General features: G+C 33.2%; 2 protein-coding genes across 2 annotated transcripts; one reads left to right on the plus strand and one right to left on the minus strand.

Moving 5' to 3' along the window:
- Positions 1 to 2,992: 2,992 nt before the first annotated feature.
- LOC140437818 (bone morphogenetic protein 7-like) lies at positions 2,993 to 12,018 on the plus strand. The gene is made up of 4 exons (XM_072527583.1): positions 2,993 to 3,332; positions 7,107 to 7,514; positions 9,356 to 9,521; positions 11,623 to 12,018. The coding sequence occupies exons 1-4, from the start codon at positions 3,105 to 3,107 to the stop codon at positions 11,967 to 11,969; spliced, it is 1,149 nt and encodes a 382-aa protein (XP_072383684.1). The 5' UTR covers positions 2,993 to 3,104; the 3' UTR covers positions 11,970 to 12,018.
- A 912-nt stretch (positions 12,019 to 12,930) lies between these two features.
- Positions 12,931 to 14,767, minus strand: LOC140437827 (ubiquitin thioesterase otubain-like). Its single transcript, XM_072527595.1, has 4 exons — positions 14,390 to 14,767; positions 14,041 to 14,340; positions 13,756 to 13,945; positions 12,931 to 13,220 (listed from the first exon to the last, which is right to left on the minus strand). Exons 1-4 carry the CDS (start codon positions 14,492 to 14,494, stop codon positions 13,006 to 13,008), a joined length of 810 nt encoding a protein of 269 aa, XP_072383696.1. The 5' UTR covers positions 14,495 to 14,767; the 3' UTR covers positions 12,931 to 13,005.
- Positions 14,768 to 15,068: the final 301 nt, after the last annotated feature.

Below are 15,068 nucleotides of genomic sequence, written 5' to 3' on the forward strand. Positions count from 1 at the left end.
TCGTCTTCTTTTATCTCCACTGTAATTGGATTGTTTCCTCTCTCTGCTGTCCCGGTTTCCTCCATCTTCTTTTCCATCTCTTTCCATATCTTTTCTTCGAAGGCCAACATATCGGCAGCAACTTGGTTTTTTAACGAAGATATTCTATCGTCCAGGGCAGACATCTCAGAAGTGACTTTAGAGATTTCCGAAGAGATGTTAGCAGAGACTTTGCTTTCCAGAGAAGAAATCTCGTTAGAAACTTTGCTTTCTAAAGAAGCGATGTCGCCGGATACTTTGGCTACATCAGAAGAAACTTTCGAAATATCGTCAGAAACTTTGTTCTCCAATTTCGAAATCGACGAGATGACAGCATCATGTTTGTCTTCAAATATATAAGTCTCTGGATCTAGTCCTTCTTCTAGCAAAGCGTTCTTTAGTCGTTGGACTAACTCAGCCTTTTTTCCGGTGGAAGATAATTCTCTGTCTTCAAGATGTCTTCTTAAATTAGTCACTGTCAGCTCATAAATCGTAGCCATTTTCACAATTTATTTTATATTCACTTGTATTATTATTATAAGTCTAATTTATGTTCGATCTCACTCTGACACCATTTGTTGTGAATTTATTAAAAGGTTCAATATTTATAACACTTACGGATTTAATTTATTTCTTTATTTATATTAACTTATCTGACAAATTTATATATATCCGTACGTTACAAATTCGCGAGCGCGAGTTCAGAATTCACTGTCTCTTCCAAATAAAATGTCCTTTATATATGCCATTGCCTTTACGCTAGAATCATCGAACAGCCTTCTCGATTAGCGGTGAAATTATAACGGTAAGGCAAACGGGTATTTTTACATCGGCTCGACCGTTTCTGGAAGGTTCATTCAGGTAAATTTCTGCCGGCTAATAGAATACTCTCGTAAAATCTAAAAACAGAACACATTAGTCATAATATTTACGGTTATTTTAGGCCAGGATAATTATCGTAACAGTATTCTAGACATTTGGGATAAGAGAATCATTATCTTAAACGTTCTTATGATTCTATTACACAAAGCAGGAGACAAAGCAAATTTAGAGAATTACAGACCGATTAGCCTCCTCAGCCATATATATAAGTTGTTTACGCGAATACTAGTTAAGAGAATGGAAAGAAAATTAGAGACTTATCAACCAAGGGAACAGGCAGGATTCCGAAAAAGTTACGGAACAAATGACCATCTACAAAGTATAAAAACCCTAATAGAGAAAGCAGTGGAATACAATAAACCTCTAGTTCTAATATTTATCGATTAGCCTTTGACACAGTTGAGCTAAGCAAAATATTACAGGCGCTTAAAGAATGCAGGTTAGATTATAGATATACTAAATTATTATACAAAATATACCTGCAGGCAACAACCACTGTCAGATTACATACTAACAGTAATCGCATAAAAATAGAACGGGGGGTTAGACAAGGAGACACAATGTCACCTAAGCTTTTTAATACGGTGCTAGAACATGCTTTTAAGAATTTGGATTGGATGACAAAGGGAATAAAAATAGATGGAGAATGGCAGGAGAGATGGTACAGGAACTCGTTGTGGCTACAGAAAGTGTAGGTTTAAATATAAATATCTCGAAAACAAAAATCATGACCAATTTGGTACCCAACCAGAACATCAGTATTGGTGGGAAAGAAAAAGAACTCGTAGATAGATATAAATACCTGGGACATGAAATTATGATTGGCAGGGATAACCAGACTCATGAACTGAAGAGAAGAATCGGCCTTGGGTGGGCAGCATTTGGAAAACTGAGAGAAACTTTTAAAAGTGAGCTGCCCACATGCCTAAAGAGAAAGGTATTTGATCAGTGCGTCCTCCCAGTCTTGACGTACGGAGCAGAAACACTTACCTTAACAAAAGCAGCAGCTACCAAACTGAGAGTCACGCAGAGAAGAATGGAGCGGTCCATGTTAGGAATAACTCTGCGAGACAGAATAACCAACGAATGCATCAGGAGAAGAACCGGAGTGACTGACATCATCGAGAAGATAGCCAGACTAAAATGGAGATGGGCAGGACACATAGCCAGAATGACAGATGGGCGATGGACAAAGAGGTTATTGGAATGGAGGCCAAGGGAAGACAAGAGAAGCGTCGGTCGACCACCTACAAGATGGACTGACGAATTAAGAAGACTCGATAAAAACTGGATAAGAGCGGCGCAAGATAGACGGGGATGGAAACATGAGGAAGAGGCCTATGTTCAGCAGTGGACTCTTGAGGCTGGATGATGATAATGATGAAACGGTCTTATCTCATTATGGACCAAAGCCTTATATGGGCCAATCCGGCAATTAACCTTGTCTCTGGCAATATATTTTTCATTCTTTAACTGATCGATTTATATATATATATATATATATATATATATATATATATATATATATATATATATATATATATATATAAATATATAGATAGTGGTGTAGACCAGTGGTGAATCCTGTGACAGAAAGATTTCAATGAAAGTGAAACTCTATAAAACTCGCATCAAACTGGCTGTGGTATATTGCAAGGAATGTTATACAGCTAGAAAAAAGGAAGACGAATGAATGTTGCATTCAAAAAAGTTAAAATTAATATTGAGTAAAAGTCAAGCTGCGGCACTGAAATCTGTAAACATGATTTAGTAGAAGACGTTTATTCAAAGCGTGTCGATATATAGAAAATTATTATAGAAATGAACCAAGATAGAATTATGACGAACTTAAAGAAGCTAATTCCGCATATATATAAAAGCAAAGAAATGATTAAATACATTTTAAAATTTTCTTGAATCATTCTTGATCCTTATCAAATGGAAGCAATTTACTACAATCGCCGTCACTACTACTCTGTAATTCTCTACTCATTTCTACAACTCTGCGCTTACACCTACTGCTTCCAGTTGATGAAGTAATAGTCAAGATTGAGATAATTGTTTCATGTACAAAACATCAAAATACGTGCGTTTCTTATTATCCACTTAAACCAAATTTTCTTTTTACTTATTATCTCACATTAAGGTCACGACACAGTCGAAAGAACTTTTTATTACTTAGTGGATTATCAAAATTCTCCAAAATGTATAACATTATATTTCTCACTATTGTCATTGGTTTGTCGTTCTCTCAAAACGCTAGCAATAGCGGTAAGAGTTATTTCTTCAAGATGGGCAAGAATAGCAATGAATTTAAGGTCAATAATAGAATTATGTACTTAAATCATAACATAACAGATTTCGAGTATCCTCTTGTGGAGAAAAAAAGGGTAATTCAAACCTTTCAACCTGTAGAGAAGTCGCCTCCAAAGGTAAGTAATTATAACTTTTAGTAATAGTTCCTTGCATTTCTTTCTTCAAAATGTACCAATGGATATTTGTATTTTTGGATCATTTCTAACATTTCATTGATCACTTGGAACTTTGTTTGTATTTATGCCACAAGCTCAGTCTTCTATAACGTCATTAAACTTATTTTGTCAGAATATGAATTAAACAGTAATGGTGACAGTACAGTCTTCCCAAATCGACGTTATCTCTGACCTTGAGCAGCGCAGAGTATAGAGATATGCTCTTTTTTGCCATGCTCTCACGTTGTGCGTGTATATTATTATAATATATATATATATATATATATATATATATATATATATATATATATATATATATATATATATATATATTATATTATAATATATATATATATATTATATTATAATATATATATATACAGAGTGAGTCATGAGGAACTTTACATACTTCTACCATAGGTAGAGTCCCACAGGGAGCATATCATGTGGCCACTAAAAAATGTCAACTCCTCTTCTTTATTAACTAACAGGGTGATTTGTGTAATTGACCATTTATTTCATTTTACTGTAGTGTTTATACGGCTCATTTGATTTTTTTAATTTTTGCATGATACAGTACACTACTATCAAGCATTCGACTGGTATTAGCTAAACTAAAAAATTCCAGGACTGGCTTTGGAAAAATTAATTTAGGGATTCGTATTAAATATTACACCCTGTATATATATTTTTTAAAATGCAATAAGTGATTTTCAAACTACATAAATAGCCAATGAAAGCGACATATGCGACAATGTTGTCGCACTTTTATTAAATTTTTAGTGAACGATCAAATCTTACCAAAAATAGAACAACCATAATGAAGTATCAAATTATAAGGTAATTAATTTAAACAAATGTTATAAATTTCAAACATTTTAATTGAAATGATAAACTGAGTCACTGCACAACAAAAAACAGTAACTACTAACAATAACAAAGAACAATTTAAAAAAAAAACTAAAAATATGTACATAGTTATGATAAACCCATAAATTAGAACTGAAAAAGATGCAATAATGGTAACAAAATAAAAATAATTCAAAATAGATTTTCGAAATGGAACCCTGCAGTCTGTACACATTTTTGTTGCCGAATTGTTAATTGACGTATTGAATTACGGATACTCTGGGGATCGTTTCTAATAGTATTACAACAATGTATAATTCTATCAATTAATTGTTGTCGGTTAATAATATTCACTGCGTAAACTAGTTGCTTTAATCGTCCCCAAATATGGTAATCAACGGGATTGAAATCAGGGGATCTTGAAGGCCACGAAATAGGACCTGCACGTCCTATCCACCTGTTGCCATAAACATTATTGAGATATTGTCTCACTGCCAGTAAAAAGTGTGGGGGTGCCCCATCATGCTGAAAATACATCCCTCGGATAGCAACGTTCGCGTTGGCAAGCAAATTCGGCAAAATATTTTGTAGAAAGTTCAAATAGACCTGCCCTGTTAAAGGACCATCAAAAAAGTGAGGACCTACTAATTGGTTATTTATGACACCAATCCACACGTTAACCGAAAACCTTAACTGAGAACGACGTTCTCGAATAGCATGGGGATTTTCTTCTGCCCACACATGTGAATTTCGTGAATTATATCCCGTCTCTGGTAAATTGGGCTTCATCTGTAAATAGTGTCCTGTATAGCGTTGGTCGATTATTGTTAATCCATCTACAAAATTCCAACCTATCGATCTTATCTCCAGCATGTAGTCGCTGAACCATTTGAATGTGATATGGGTATAGATTATTTTTTTGTAAGACTCTACTTACTTTTGATTGAGTAACATTGAGTTCTCGACTTACTTGTCTACTGCTTATTGTAGGGTTCATAGTAACGGCGTCCATAATGTCATCTTCCTGCGCTTCATCTACATGTCGCTCTGTTGTTCCACTAGGAAAAGTGCCATTTTCTCGCAAATAATTAAAAACTGACCCAAATGTTGGATGACTGGGAGTTCGACGATTAGGAAATCTCCTGCGATATTCTCTACTAGCAGCCCTACCATTCCCATTACAGAATCCATAAACAAATATTATGTCTGCATATTCCGTGGTCGAAAACTGATGTGGCATTTTGAACGAAAGTAACAAAAGCTCTACCAAAACTAACACCATGTACTTAACGTAGATATGACAGAAGAAATATGTATTCTTGTACACATAAATAACAATTGATAATGACAATAATGACAATGGGTATAAAATATCAAGAAACGTCAAACGGTCAACGCCAACCTTCATTTTAAACTTTTTTAGATTTATTTTTATTTAGTACAGTTGATGCAATGTATTATTATTTGACATAAAATTTTAATCATTTACAATCAACAAAAACTAACACATACAAGAGGTTTGACTTTTTAATCAATTTAATTTATTATTTATCGAAAATAATGCCCCAATACGATCTATGAGTAAAAATTGAAAATTGAAAAACAATTGATTCTATCGTAGAGATAATACAAAGTGACAGTAAAGATGTTAATTTTCTACGTATTAGATTATGTTGTAGGAACTCATTTTAATTAAAATGTTTGAAATTTATAACATTTGTTTAAATTAATACCTTACAATTTGATACTTCATTATGGTTGTTCTATTTTTGGTAAGATTTGATCGTTCACTAAAAATTTAATAAAAGTGCGACAACATTGTCGCATATGTCGTTTTCATTGGCCATTTATGTAGTTTGAAAATCACTTATTGCATTTTAAAAAAAAATTATACAGGGTGTAATATTTAATACGAATCCCTAAATTAATTTTCCAAATATATTATTATTAATAATCCAAAGTCAGTCCTGGAATTTTTTAGTTTAGCTAATACCAGTCGAATGCTTGATAGTAGTGTACTGTATCATGCAAAAATTAAAAAAATCAAATGAGCCGTATAAACACTACAGTAAAATGAAATAAATGGTCAATTACACAAATCACCCTGTTAATTAATAAAGAAGAGGAGTTGACATTTTTTAGTGGCCACATGATATGCTCCCTGAGGGACTCTACATATGGTAGAAGTATGTAAAGTTCCTCATGACTCACCCTGTATATATATTATATTATAATATATATATATATATATATATATATATATATATATATATATATATATATATATATATATATATATATATATATGCCATATTCCAGTGTTTTTTTAATTTTATTCTGTCTCTGGGTGTAGTCTAATGGATTGTCAATATACCACCTCTAAAACCAGCCTGGTATCTTTATAGTATTCGTATTGTATACCATGTATCGAATATTTTTTATGCTGCATTTAAAAGCGTAATTCCCGTGTCGATATTTTTTTTATAAGGTGCTGTAACGCCAATATGGTATCGTCGCCACCTTCTTTATATAGGTTATCGGGGAGATCAATCTCTCTCTTTCTCTCTCTCTCTCTCTCTCTCTCTCTCTCTCGTTCCTCTATATTAAGTTATTGATTAAATTATTCCACCCATCGATTCAATATATTTTTCCTTGTGTTAATAGGTCATCATTCAGACTTCTGAATTGGTTTTTAGTTGTATTGAATTATTTTTTGTTAATGTTAACTTTCTTTATCGGGTAAACATTTTTGTGTAGACTTCTGAGTTTCAATGAGCTTTTTCTATATAATTATTCATGCTGGCTTTTCTGCTACTGCTTAAAATTAAAAAAAAACTTTTAATTTATATGAATAAATCCGAACAATTTCAACCTTTTTTATTTCAGTTAGATTTTGGCTTCTACCTGGACAAAGAATGGAACTACAACCACAAGGAAAACGCTATCAACACATCTCAGCTTCCTATTTTCGTTAAGAAATTTTACGAAGAGTTTTCATCCACAACAGACAAGACATTAACCGCCCGAATTTTATTCAACACAAATGCCAACACTTCTAGCTCCATCATCAAATTTAACCTGGATAGTCTCGCTGTTGATGACACTGTGCTGGATGCAGATCTATACTTTTATTGGCCTTTAAAAAACACTTCGAAGATATTTAAAGAATCCGTAGTGCTACGTCTGTATCAATACGAGAAGAAATCCATTGATGAGAAAGAAGATGTCGAAAATCCTGACGTGCATAAGTTATTTAATGTTATTTATGTATCAAAAGCTCAGAAGGGTTGGCAGGTACAGTGATATTTATTAAATCATATTTACAGACGAAAAATTTTCCTCATTTTTTGAAGATATACTACTCTCCATATATCCCTTAGCAACTGACGTACTCTTTCATCCCTCATGCGGCTTCAACGTCTCTACCAGAAGAGTTGCAGATGTACTTGTCAGGATCAATCAAACCCAGATATTTTGCAATGATGAAGGGAATGTTTTTAAATGCATTTTTTTCGACTGATTGTACAGTAGAGTGAACTTGTCTATTATAGGTCAGAAAAATCTTTTTTCTAAACAAACACATGGCCGTCAAGACATGTAATCTCTTGTTAGCTTTAAACTATTCATTTTGTGTTAGTTAATAATGGTAAAAACGGGCCTTTTGTCAGTTTTATCTCTGGTATGTTTACCACAAAAACTGATTTTTTATCTTTTACGTGAGTAATTAGCATATTCACCATTTATTGCCGTTGACATCCACCAAATACACCAAATGTTAATGCAACTTTGTTTATTAAAAACGTCTCATTCGGTGCTTCAAAACTTTAGATTTTTTTTCCTGGTATCGTTTTGACCATTGCTTCAAGTATTCGCTTAACCTATGGTAATTACCGATGTTAATATTCTTATTTATCATAAAAGTCTTCTTTACCATTAAATATTTGGACTATAAGGAACTCGGAGAAAATGTTTCATCGAGATCGCCGAAGATTCCAAGCAGCACAGTTTCCATTGATATGTTCTACACAGTTTTCTGCTTTTGCTTTTGAAAACTTCATTTTCACAAACATTTTCACTTTTTAGGTTTGACAGCAACAGATGTTTTTATGTTTGACATCATTACCCTAACGACAGTATTACGTACTCTACCATGATTTTTCTGAATGTTTAAAAATATTTATATTGTGAATACGATAACAAACTAGTATGACAAAAGTTTGTACGCACCGTGGGCATTAATAGATGTGTATATCCTCGGGCGACATACGTACTCGAGCCAGAGGCCCTCGTGTTTGTAAGATAGTCGTCCTCAGGCATAAACATCTACTTAATGTAGTTGGTACATAAATAACTATTATGTCATTGCTCTGACATTGTCTGTAAATACTTTCCAGTTTCTTATAAAATAGGTACCTACTACTCCCTACTACTATAGGTACTCGTCTTCTTTATCTTCAGTAGGAGCATGGATATTGATGATACTGTAGTTAAAGAACCTGTCCTTTATTCGTTTTCTACATATCCTTGGCCTTATTGGGTTGAAAGCTATGACAGTTGAATTTAATTGTCAGTTTGTTCAGTATAAATCCCACGCCAAAAATATGACTTCTTTTATTTTCGATGCAGTATTAAGTGTAGTCTTTTTTTTTCAAGGATGCCACTAGGCATATACGAACATTTAAAGTAAATAAACCAATATCATCCACTTATTTAGTTTATCAACTCGTTGACAAAAAAAAGTACAGCTGATAAGCCATGGATAAGTACAGTCTGCTACAGCTGATACTGGAAGGTACCTAACATTTTGAAGGTAAAAGAGGTTTGGGCAGAAAGAAAAAGCATGGCTGAGAAACTTAAGGGAATGATTCCAAATACCACAAGCTGCAAACATCATACAAGAAGCACGAAACAAAGATAAATACGTCTTACGGTGGTCGCCAACCTTCGGTAGAAAAAGGTTGATAAAGAAAATTACTGTGATTTTATCCTCTTTTTTACATTCAGTATTGAGGTTCTCTATAATTCTTGAACCCATTTTGATGAACTTTTGTAGTGTTCCTATTAGTTCTGTATTCGCAGTTGGTATATTGTGTTCCTGATCCGCTAGTATGCCGATGTTTGTGTTTCTGTTTTAGATGTTTAAAGTGAAGAAACCCATCGACAATTGGTTGAATGGTGAAGAAAATATGGGTCTTGTATTGACAATTTCCACCTATGATTCTAACGAACTGATTGAGGTCTTCAACGACACAAATACGGGAAATTTTAGTACCTTCGTGGTAATAAAGACAAGAAGTAATGGTAAGTACAACAATTGTAGTTTTTATTTATTCACATATTTTATTTTTAAGTTTATGAATTTCCAAGTTCATTTCAATCTTATGAGTTCTTTGTCTGTCTGTCTGTTTATTGTCACTAAACTAAACATTGGCGTGAAGACTTGTAGTAATTTAATTTCAGTATGTACCTATTTTTTCCAATAAATATTGAGCCAATGACACAAGTATGGGCGTCCACAGGATCAAAGCTAGGGGGGCTGATTTAAAAACTTTTTAATGCTTTTTACAAAAACGTGATGAAAATTTAACAAGTTTATTTCCTCCTGGATAAGCCTTCGATTTGTGGAGCAAGATAAGTTGTCTGTTCCTAAACACTATTATTTAAACAACAATTTACGCGAATCAATTGTAAATTCTTGTAAAACTTGAGACATATAAAACTTAAATAAGTTTTTATTCTTCGAGGACTACTGAACGACCTCTCAACTGTACATGTAGTACGAGGCAATGTTATGAGAATTTCCAGCAATTTTTTTGTTAACGGATGTAAAATTGGTGGACGCTCGAACCAGTTCAAAAATTTCAAGGGTGTTGAAGTTGTCTAACTCATTATTAAGGCGTTTTTTATTCCAATGTTCGACCCATACTTCTAGCTCTGCATCTACTCCATCTATTTTATAGTAGCTTAAGAATTGTCTCAGTTCTCATGTACCTAAGGCAATTTAAATCAATTTTTGAAAAATGCTTGGGATGCAGAAGACTCAGAGCGAAGGCTGCTTCGGTAAACCGTGTCGAGAGAAGATATGATAGAATCCAGATACGGAAGAATCATGGATCGCCTCCAGTATTCACTAGGCGTATCAGCTGGTTGATTGCTTCTATGCTGTTGCTTGTTTACAGTTCTAGGGGTAGATAATTCAAAACCGCATTCTTCGACTATCTTATTGACGAATATGTTCCGCTACCTTTAAAACATTAGTTTGCGCAGAGTGTAGGCGGTTGACTATAGGCTCTAGGTATTCAGAATATTTTGCAATCAAAATGACAGTGACGATAAATCCTGACTTGCATGCCGCAGAATGCAACTGATAAGATGTTTTTCTAGTGGCCAAATGTCCTTCAACGGATAGGGTTTGCAAGGCCTGTGCAATTACAATGAAATTTTTTCGAAAAACTCCAATTACCTTGTATTTCTCGGACCATCGTGTGTATCATCATATATACTATCATATTCCTTCTTAATACTGTATTTCGCATTTCATTTAAACGATTCAAATCGTTCACAACTAAATTTAATCTGTGTGATGCACAGTGAAAAAAAAAGATTTGCTGTATTTTTTCCTTAAAATTGCTTGAACTCCGCCTTCCTTTCCATTCAGATCATCGAGCTGAACAAACCCTGTAAATTTTTCACTAATTACTTCTGCTTCTTCATCAAAATATCTCAAATCAATTTACAACTGTTCTTTGTCTGAAATGTCAGCGGTTTCGTCAGCTAATATTGCGTAGTAGTCTGCTTTTTTGACTTTTTCAAAAATTTCTCTTCTAATTACGTGGCCGCAGATATCAATTATTTCATTTTGTATCCTCACTAATTAATTTAATGTATGAGGCATTCTTAGCGCCATGTTCAAAATGCTCCTGCAAAATTTTGTCTTCGGCATTAATTCGAAAATTACACAAGTCTTGGAAAATACCCTCGCTCGATTCTTTTCCACGGAGATGTAAATCATGAGTGCCTGAAAAGACGATACATGAGATAACTGAACATAAGACTTTTCTGTTTTTTCGTCCCAGCTAGAATGTAGAAACAGAGTGGTTGGGCCTCGTCCCCCCTGTTGACGCCCATAGACACAAGCTAGTTTTATTATGTAGCTGCTGCATCATTTAAGCTGTGAGTCACTGTATGTAGTTTTACGTTTAGATCTTTTAACTTTTCTGTATTAACTTTTGTGACCTCTCTTTCCTTCTTATCTTTTTTATTTTAATAATTATCGGGATACCGATATTCCTTGCCAGTATATAGTTAATTTGGTTTATTAGAATGTTTTTCTGGTTTTTGTTTACACTTTAAAAAAATTTTAAACTTACTTTACATAAGTATAAAATATGATATATTTTAGATACATTGATACCGACTGGAGATCCTGAAACTTCCATTATAGAAGACCAAGGTACCACACCACACTGCCAACGACAAGAATGGATTATAAACTTTCAGAAAATGGGTTGGAATAAGTTCATTATTTTCCCCAAAGAATTTTCAGCGTATGACTGTGTTGGGAAGTGCCTTAAACCTACAGGTGACGATGCCAATCACGCGAAAATGTTGCACATTTTCCAGAAAAGAAGCGCTTGCTGTGTACCTGTCAGTTACGAACCGTTACCAATTATGTACTTTGATAAATTTGGAAATATTGCAGCTAAAAATTATGGCAATACTGTAGTAGCAGAATGCAAATGTAGATAAATGCGGATTTTATAGGAACAAACTAAAGAAATTTGATTAAGTGTAAAGAATAAATTATATCATTTATATTTTTGTTTAATTATTCTTAATAATTACCTGTGGCGACCTATCCTTTTAAGAATTACCTTTATTGGTAGATATTAAATTTTTTCGAAGAGGTTGTTGGCTTTACGACCTGAAAGATCTTCTACAAATACCACTGATTTCCAAATTGTGGCAATATTAAGGGAGACGCGACATCCTTAAGTATTAGCCAACAAGGCCTAGCTATTGTCAACATTTTATCATTCGCCCTTGCTTGCAGCATGCATGTTATTCGTACCAATCAGTCCATATCCATTAGGGTGGGCCGTTGAGTAATGTGTTTTTATTTATATTTTTTTTTTTTAATGAAGAATGAAGCCAAAGCTTCTGTTACTATTTTGGCAGCCCTTTCATCTGCTTGTGTGTGACAAGGATGTGCTGTTACATACCTGGTTTCAGGATTTTCAACAACTTTCCTTAGTTGGTCTTTTGATAGCTTCATAACTACATAATTTCTCCTAACAACAAAAAAGAACAATTATTGGAAATATTAGCCCACCAAAATTTTCTAATCAAATTAGCTTATCTGATATACAATTCTCTTTTTACCCTTTTTAAGTTCCTTATTATATTCAGTCAGAGTTGTGCCCCACTCATTTTATCTTTTAGTGAAATTAAATTATCATCTGGCTGGTGTCCTTTGATTTGCAAGGTTGTTATTCCACTAGAATACTTTCCTGTTGGAAAATCACAGTTAGCCTACTCCAAAATATTTAATACCTCAAAGTCCTTTATTTTGCTGTTAATTTATAGTTAGCCCCAAGCTAACAACAGGAAACTCATACCACAAAGTTTTTAATTTTTTCTTCCTTTATTTATATCCTCATTATTCTCTTAAAGCTTCTCTGTAGTACACAAATTTGAAAAGCACACATGATTGTTCACATTTTGAATTATTGTTAGAAACAAATATTTTATTATATATAAAAAAACAACAATGCAAATTACAAAACTACTGATACAAAATATCATAATGTCCTGGACGGTAGAGTAAATGAACAGTGGGAGTACATCCTTCAGGCAGATCATGTTCAGTACAAATTTTCCCAGTACCTCTGTCCATATATACCACTCTAACACCAGTATTTAGAGCAGCACAAGCTGCAATTATGTGGATATGGTCACTCTCTTTATACATAGGCTCCACTTCCTGGTGACAAAAATCAGCTACCTATAAATCAGAAGTATTTCAATTCTTAAATCGTAAAACATTCTTCGGAAATATAAATACAGACAATAGTTATTATATAAAAATATAGCTGTCAATATGGTTATAGTAATGGCAAAAATGTTTTTTTTTAACTAGAAGAAACCTTTTTCTTGTAGCTAACTAATGGGGTATACTAACTAAATATTTCAGGTCAAATCTTATTAAATGTATTCTCTAGTTTAATTACATACACTAATGAAAAAATAGGGACATATGGGACTAAGGATAGAGATGTTAAAAGATGAAAGAAAAAGAGGTAGAGAAAAACCAAGGAGAAAATGGAAGGACTGTGTGTCAGACAACTTGAGAGAGACAGGTTTAGGTAAAAAAAAAACACAATGGATATAAATTAGTGGCAAAGAAAAGTAAGGAAAAGCAACCCTTGAAAAGGGAAAAGCTTAGGAAGAAGGAATGGAAAGATAGGAATGTGTTGATTTTTTGCATTTTGTGTATATTTATTCAGTTTTAAATGTGTTGATTAAAAATGAATACCTACCGTTCTATCACCTTCTATAAAACAACTGTAAAAATCTTGCTCCTTTTGTAACTGGCCGCTGGTTAACAATCTGAGATAGACAACCAAATAATCTGAGAAGCCTTGATCATTAAACACACTAAATAATTCTTTAAGAGCTTCATCAATAGTATCCATATCTTTTAGTCTTTTGAGGACATCAATATACTGCAAATAAATAAATAATATAACTAAAACTAGCGAGCTTTTATACATTATAATATTGTTCTCTATGTGAAGAATAAGCTATAAGAGTGACTTACAGTATCATAAAAATCTTCTACTGTGAACTGTTGGAACCCTAGAGACACTAAAGCTTCTTTACTAGAAGCTGCTACATTATAAAACTCTTCAAATTCCTCTTTTTTCTTCAGTAATCTTTCTATGTTAGCATAAAGAAATGCTCTAAAAAAGCAGTTACCATCTGGTCTGGTTCGGCGAATGAATTTATATTTAGTAGCAAGGTTGCTAACTTTTTCGAGGTATATATCATCTGACGAATATTCATTATTTAGTGAAATAACAGGTTCCAAATCTCCTAGAAGAGGTATCGATTCTGAAATCTAAAGCTTTTGCTTAATATAAACATAACCCCACTTTATTACAAATTACCTCTTGTTCAATTTGCCTCTGCTGAGCCATTATCATTTCATCCCGGTTAGGCTGTGGATCATTTTCAGTCACTTTATTGTTCAAATTTTCAACCTGGTCGCCCATGGTGGAGATAAAAGCTCTGATCAATTGAAAACAATTTTTATAACTTGCACAAAAATTTGTACACACTATTTATTAACGAACTATTTGTTCAGAAAAGCCTTTTTGATCACAATATCAATGTATGTTATACGGAGATTATTAATATATGTACTTTAATACGTTATAGTGTATATATCAGAGAACGCGAAATGGCCATAAATAAATTTGCATTAGCATCACCAAAAACTCTCACCCTGCGAAATCACTGTCAATGGGTCAACCAAACCAAGTTTAACCTGATAAATTTCATATTTATATAAATCAATACAACTAACAGTTAGATAATATTAAGACACCTGTGTATTTTGGGTTGTCTAAAAAAAGGTAACAATAGACTATAATTTGAAAAGTTAAATCATGAAAAATCACCATCGGGTAAGATTTCATACACCAAAACCTAATAATACTTATTGTGATACAAATTTTATTTAATATTTGACCGACAACGCTCAACCTAAAAAATTGAAAATTGATTAATTTTGATTTTTGATGGTATGTACCATCCTATATTCTTTGAATATCATCGAGTTATAAT

The sequence above is a fragment of the Diabrotica undecimpunctata genome, chromosome 1, assembly GCF_040954645.1.
Source record: "Diabrotica undecimpunctata isolate CICGRU chromosome 1, icDiaUnde3, whole genome shotgun sequence".
Taxonomy (NCBI): domain Eukaryota; kingdom Metazoa; phylum Arthropoda; class Insecta; order Coleoptera; family Chrysomelidae; genus Diabrotica; species Diabrotica undecimpunctata.

Excerpts from the sequence above, each read along its gene's own strand:
- LOC140437818 (XM_072527583.1), top strand. The coding sequence starts at position 3,105 with ATGTATAACATTATATTTCTCACTATTGTCATTGGTTTGTCGTTCTCT. Across the intron at positions 3,333-7,106 it reads TAGAGAAGTCGCCTCCAAAG|TTAGATTTTGGCTTCTACCT; the intron begins GTAAGTAATTAT and ends TTTTTATTTCAG. Across the intron at positions 7,515-9,355 it reads AAGCTCAGAAGGGTTGGCAG|ATGTTTAAAGTGAAGAAACC; the intron begins GTACAGTGATAT and ends TTTCTGTTTTAG.
- LOC140437827 (XM_072527595.1), bottom strand. The coding sequence starts at position 14,494 with ATGGGCGACCAGGTTGAAAATTTGAACAATAAAGTGACTGAAAATGAT. Across the intron at positions 14,341-14,389 it reads AGAGGCAAATTGAACAAGAG|ATTTCAGAATCGATACCTCT; the intron begins GTAATTTGTAAT and ends CAAAAGCTTTAG. Across the intron at positions 13,221-13,755 it reads AGAAGGTGATAGAACGGTAG|CTGATTTTTGTCACCAGGAA; the intron begins GTATTCATTTTT and ends ATTTATAGGTAG.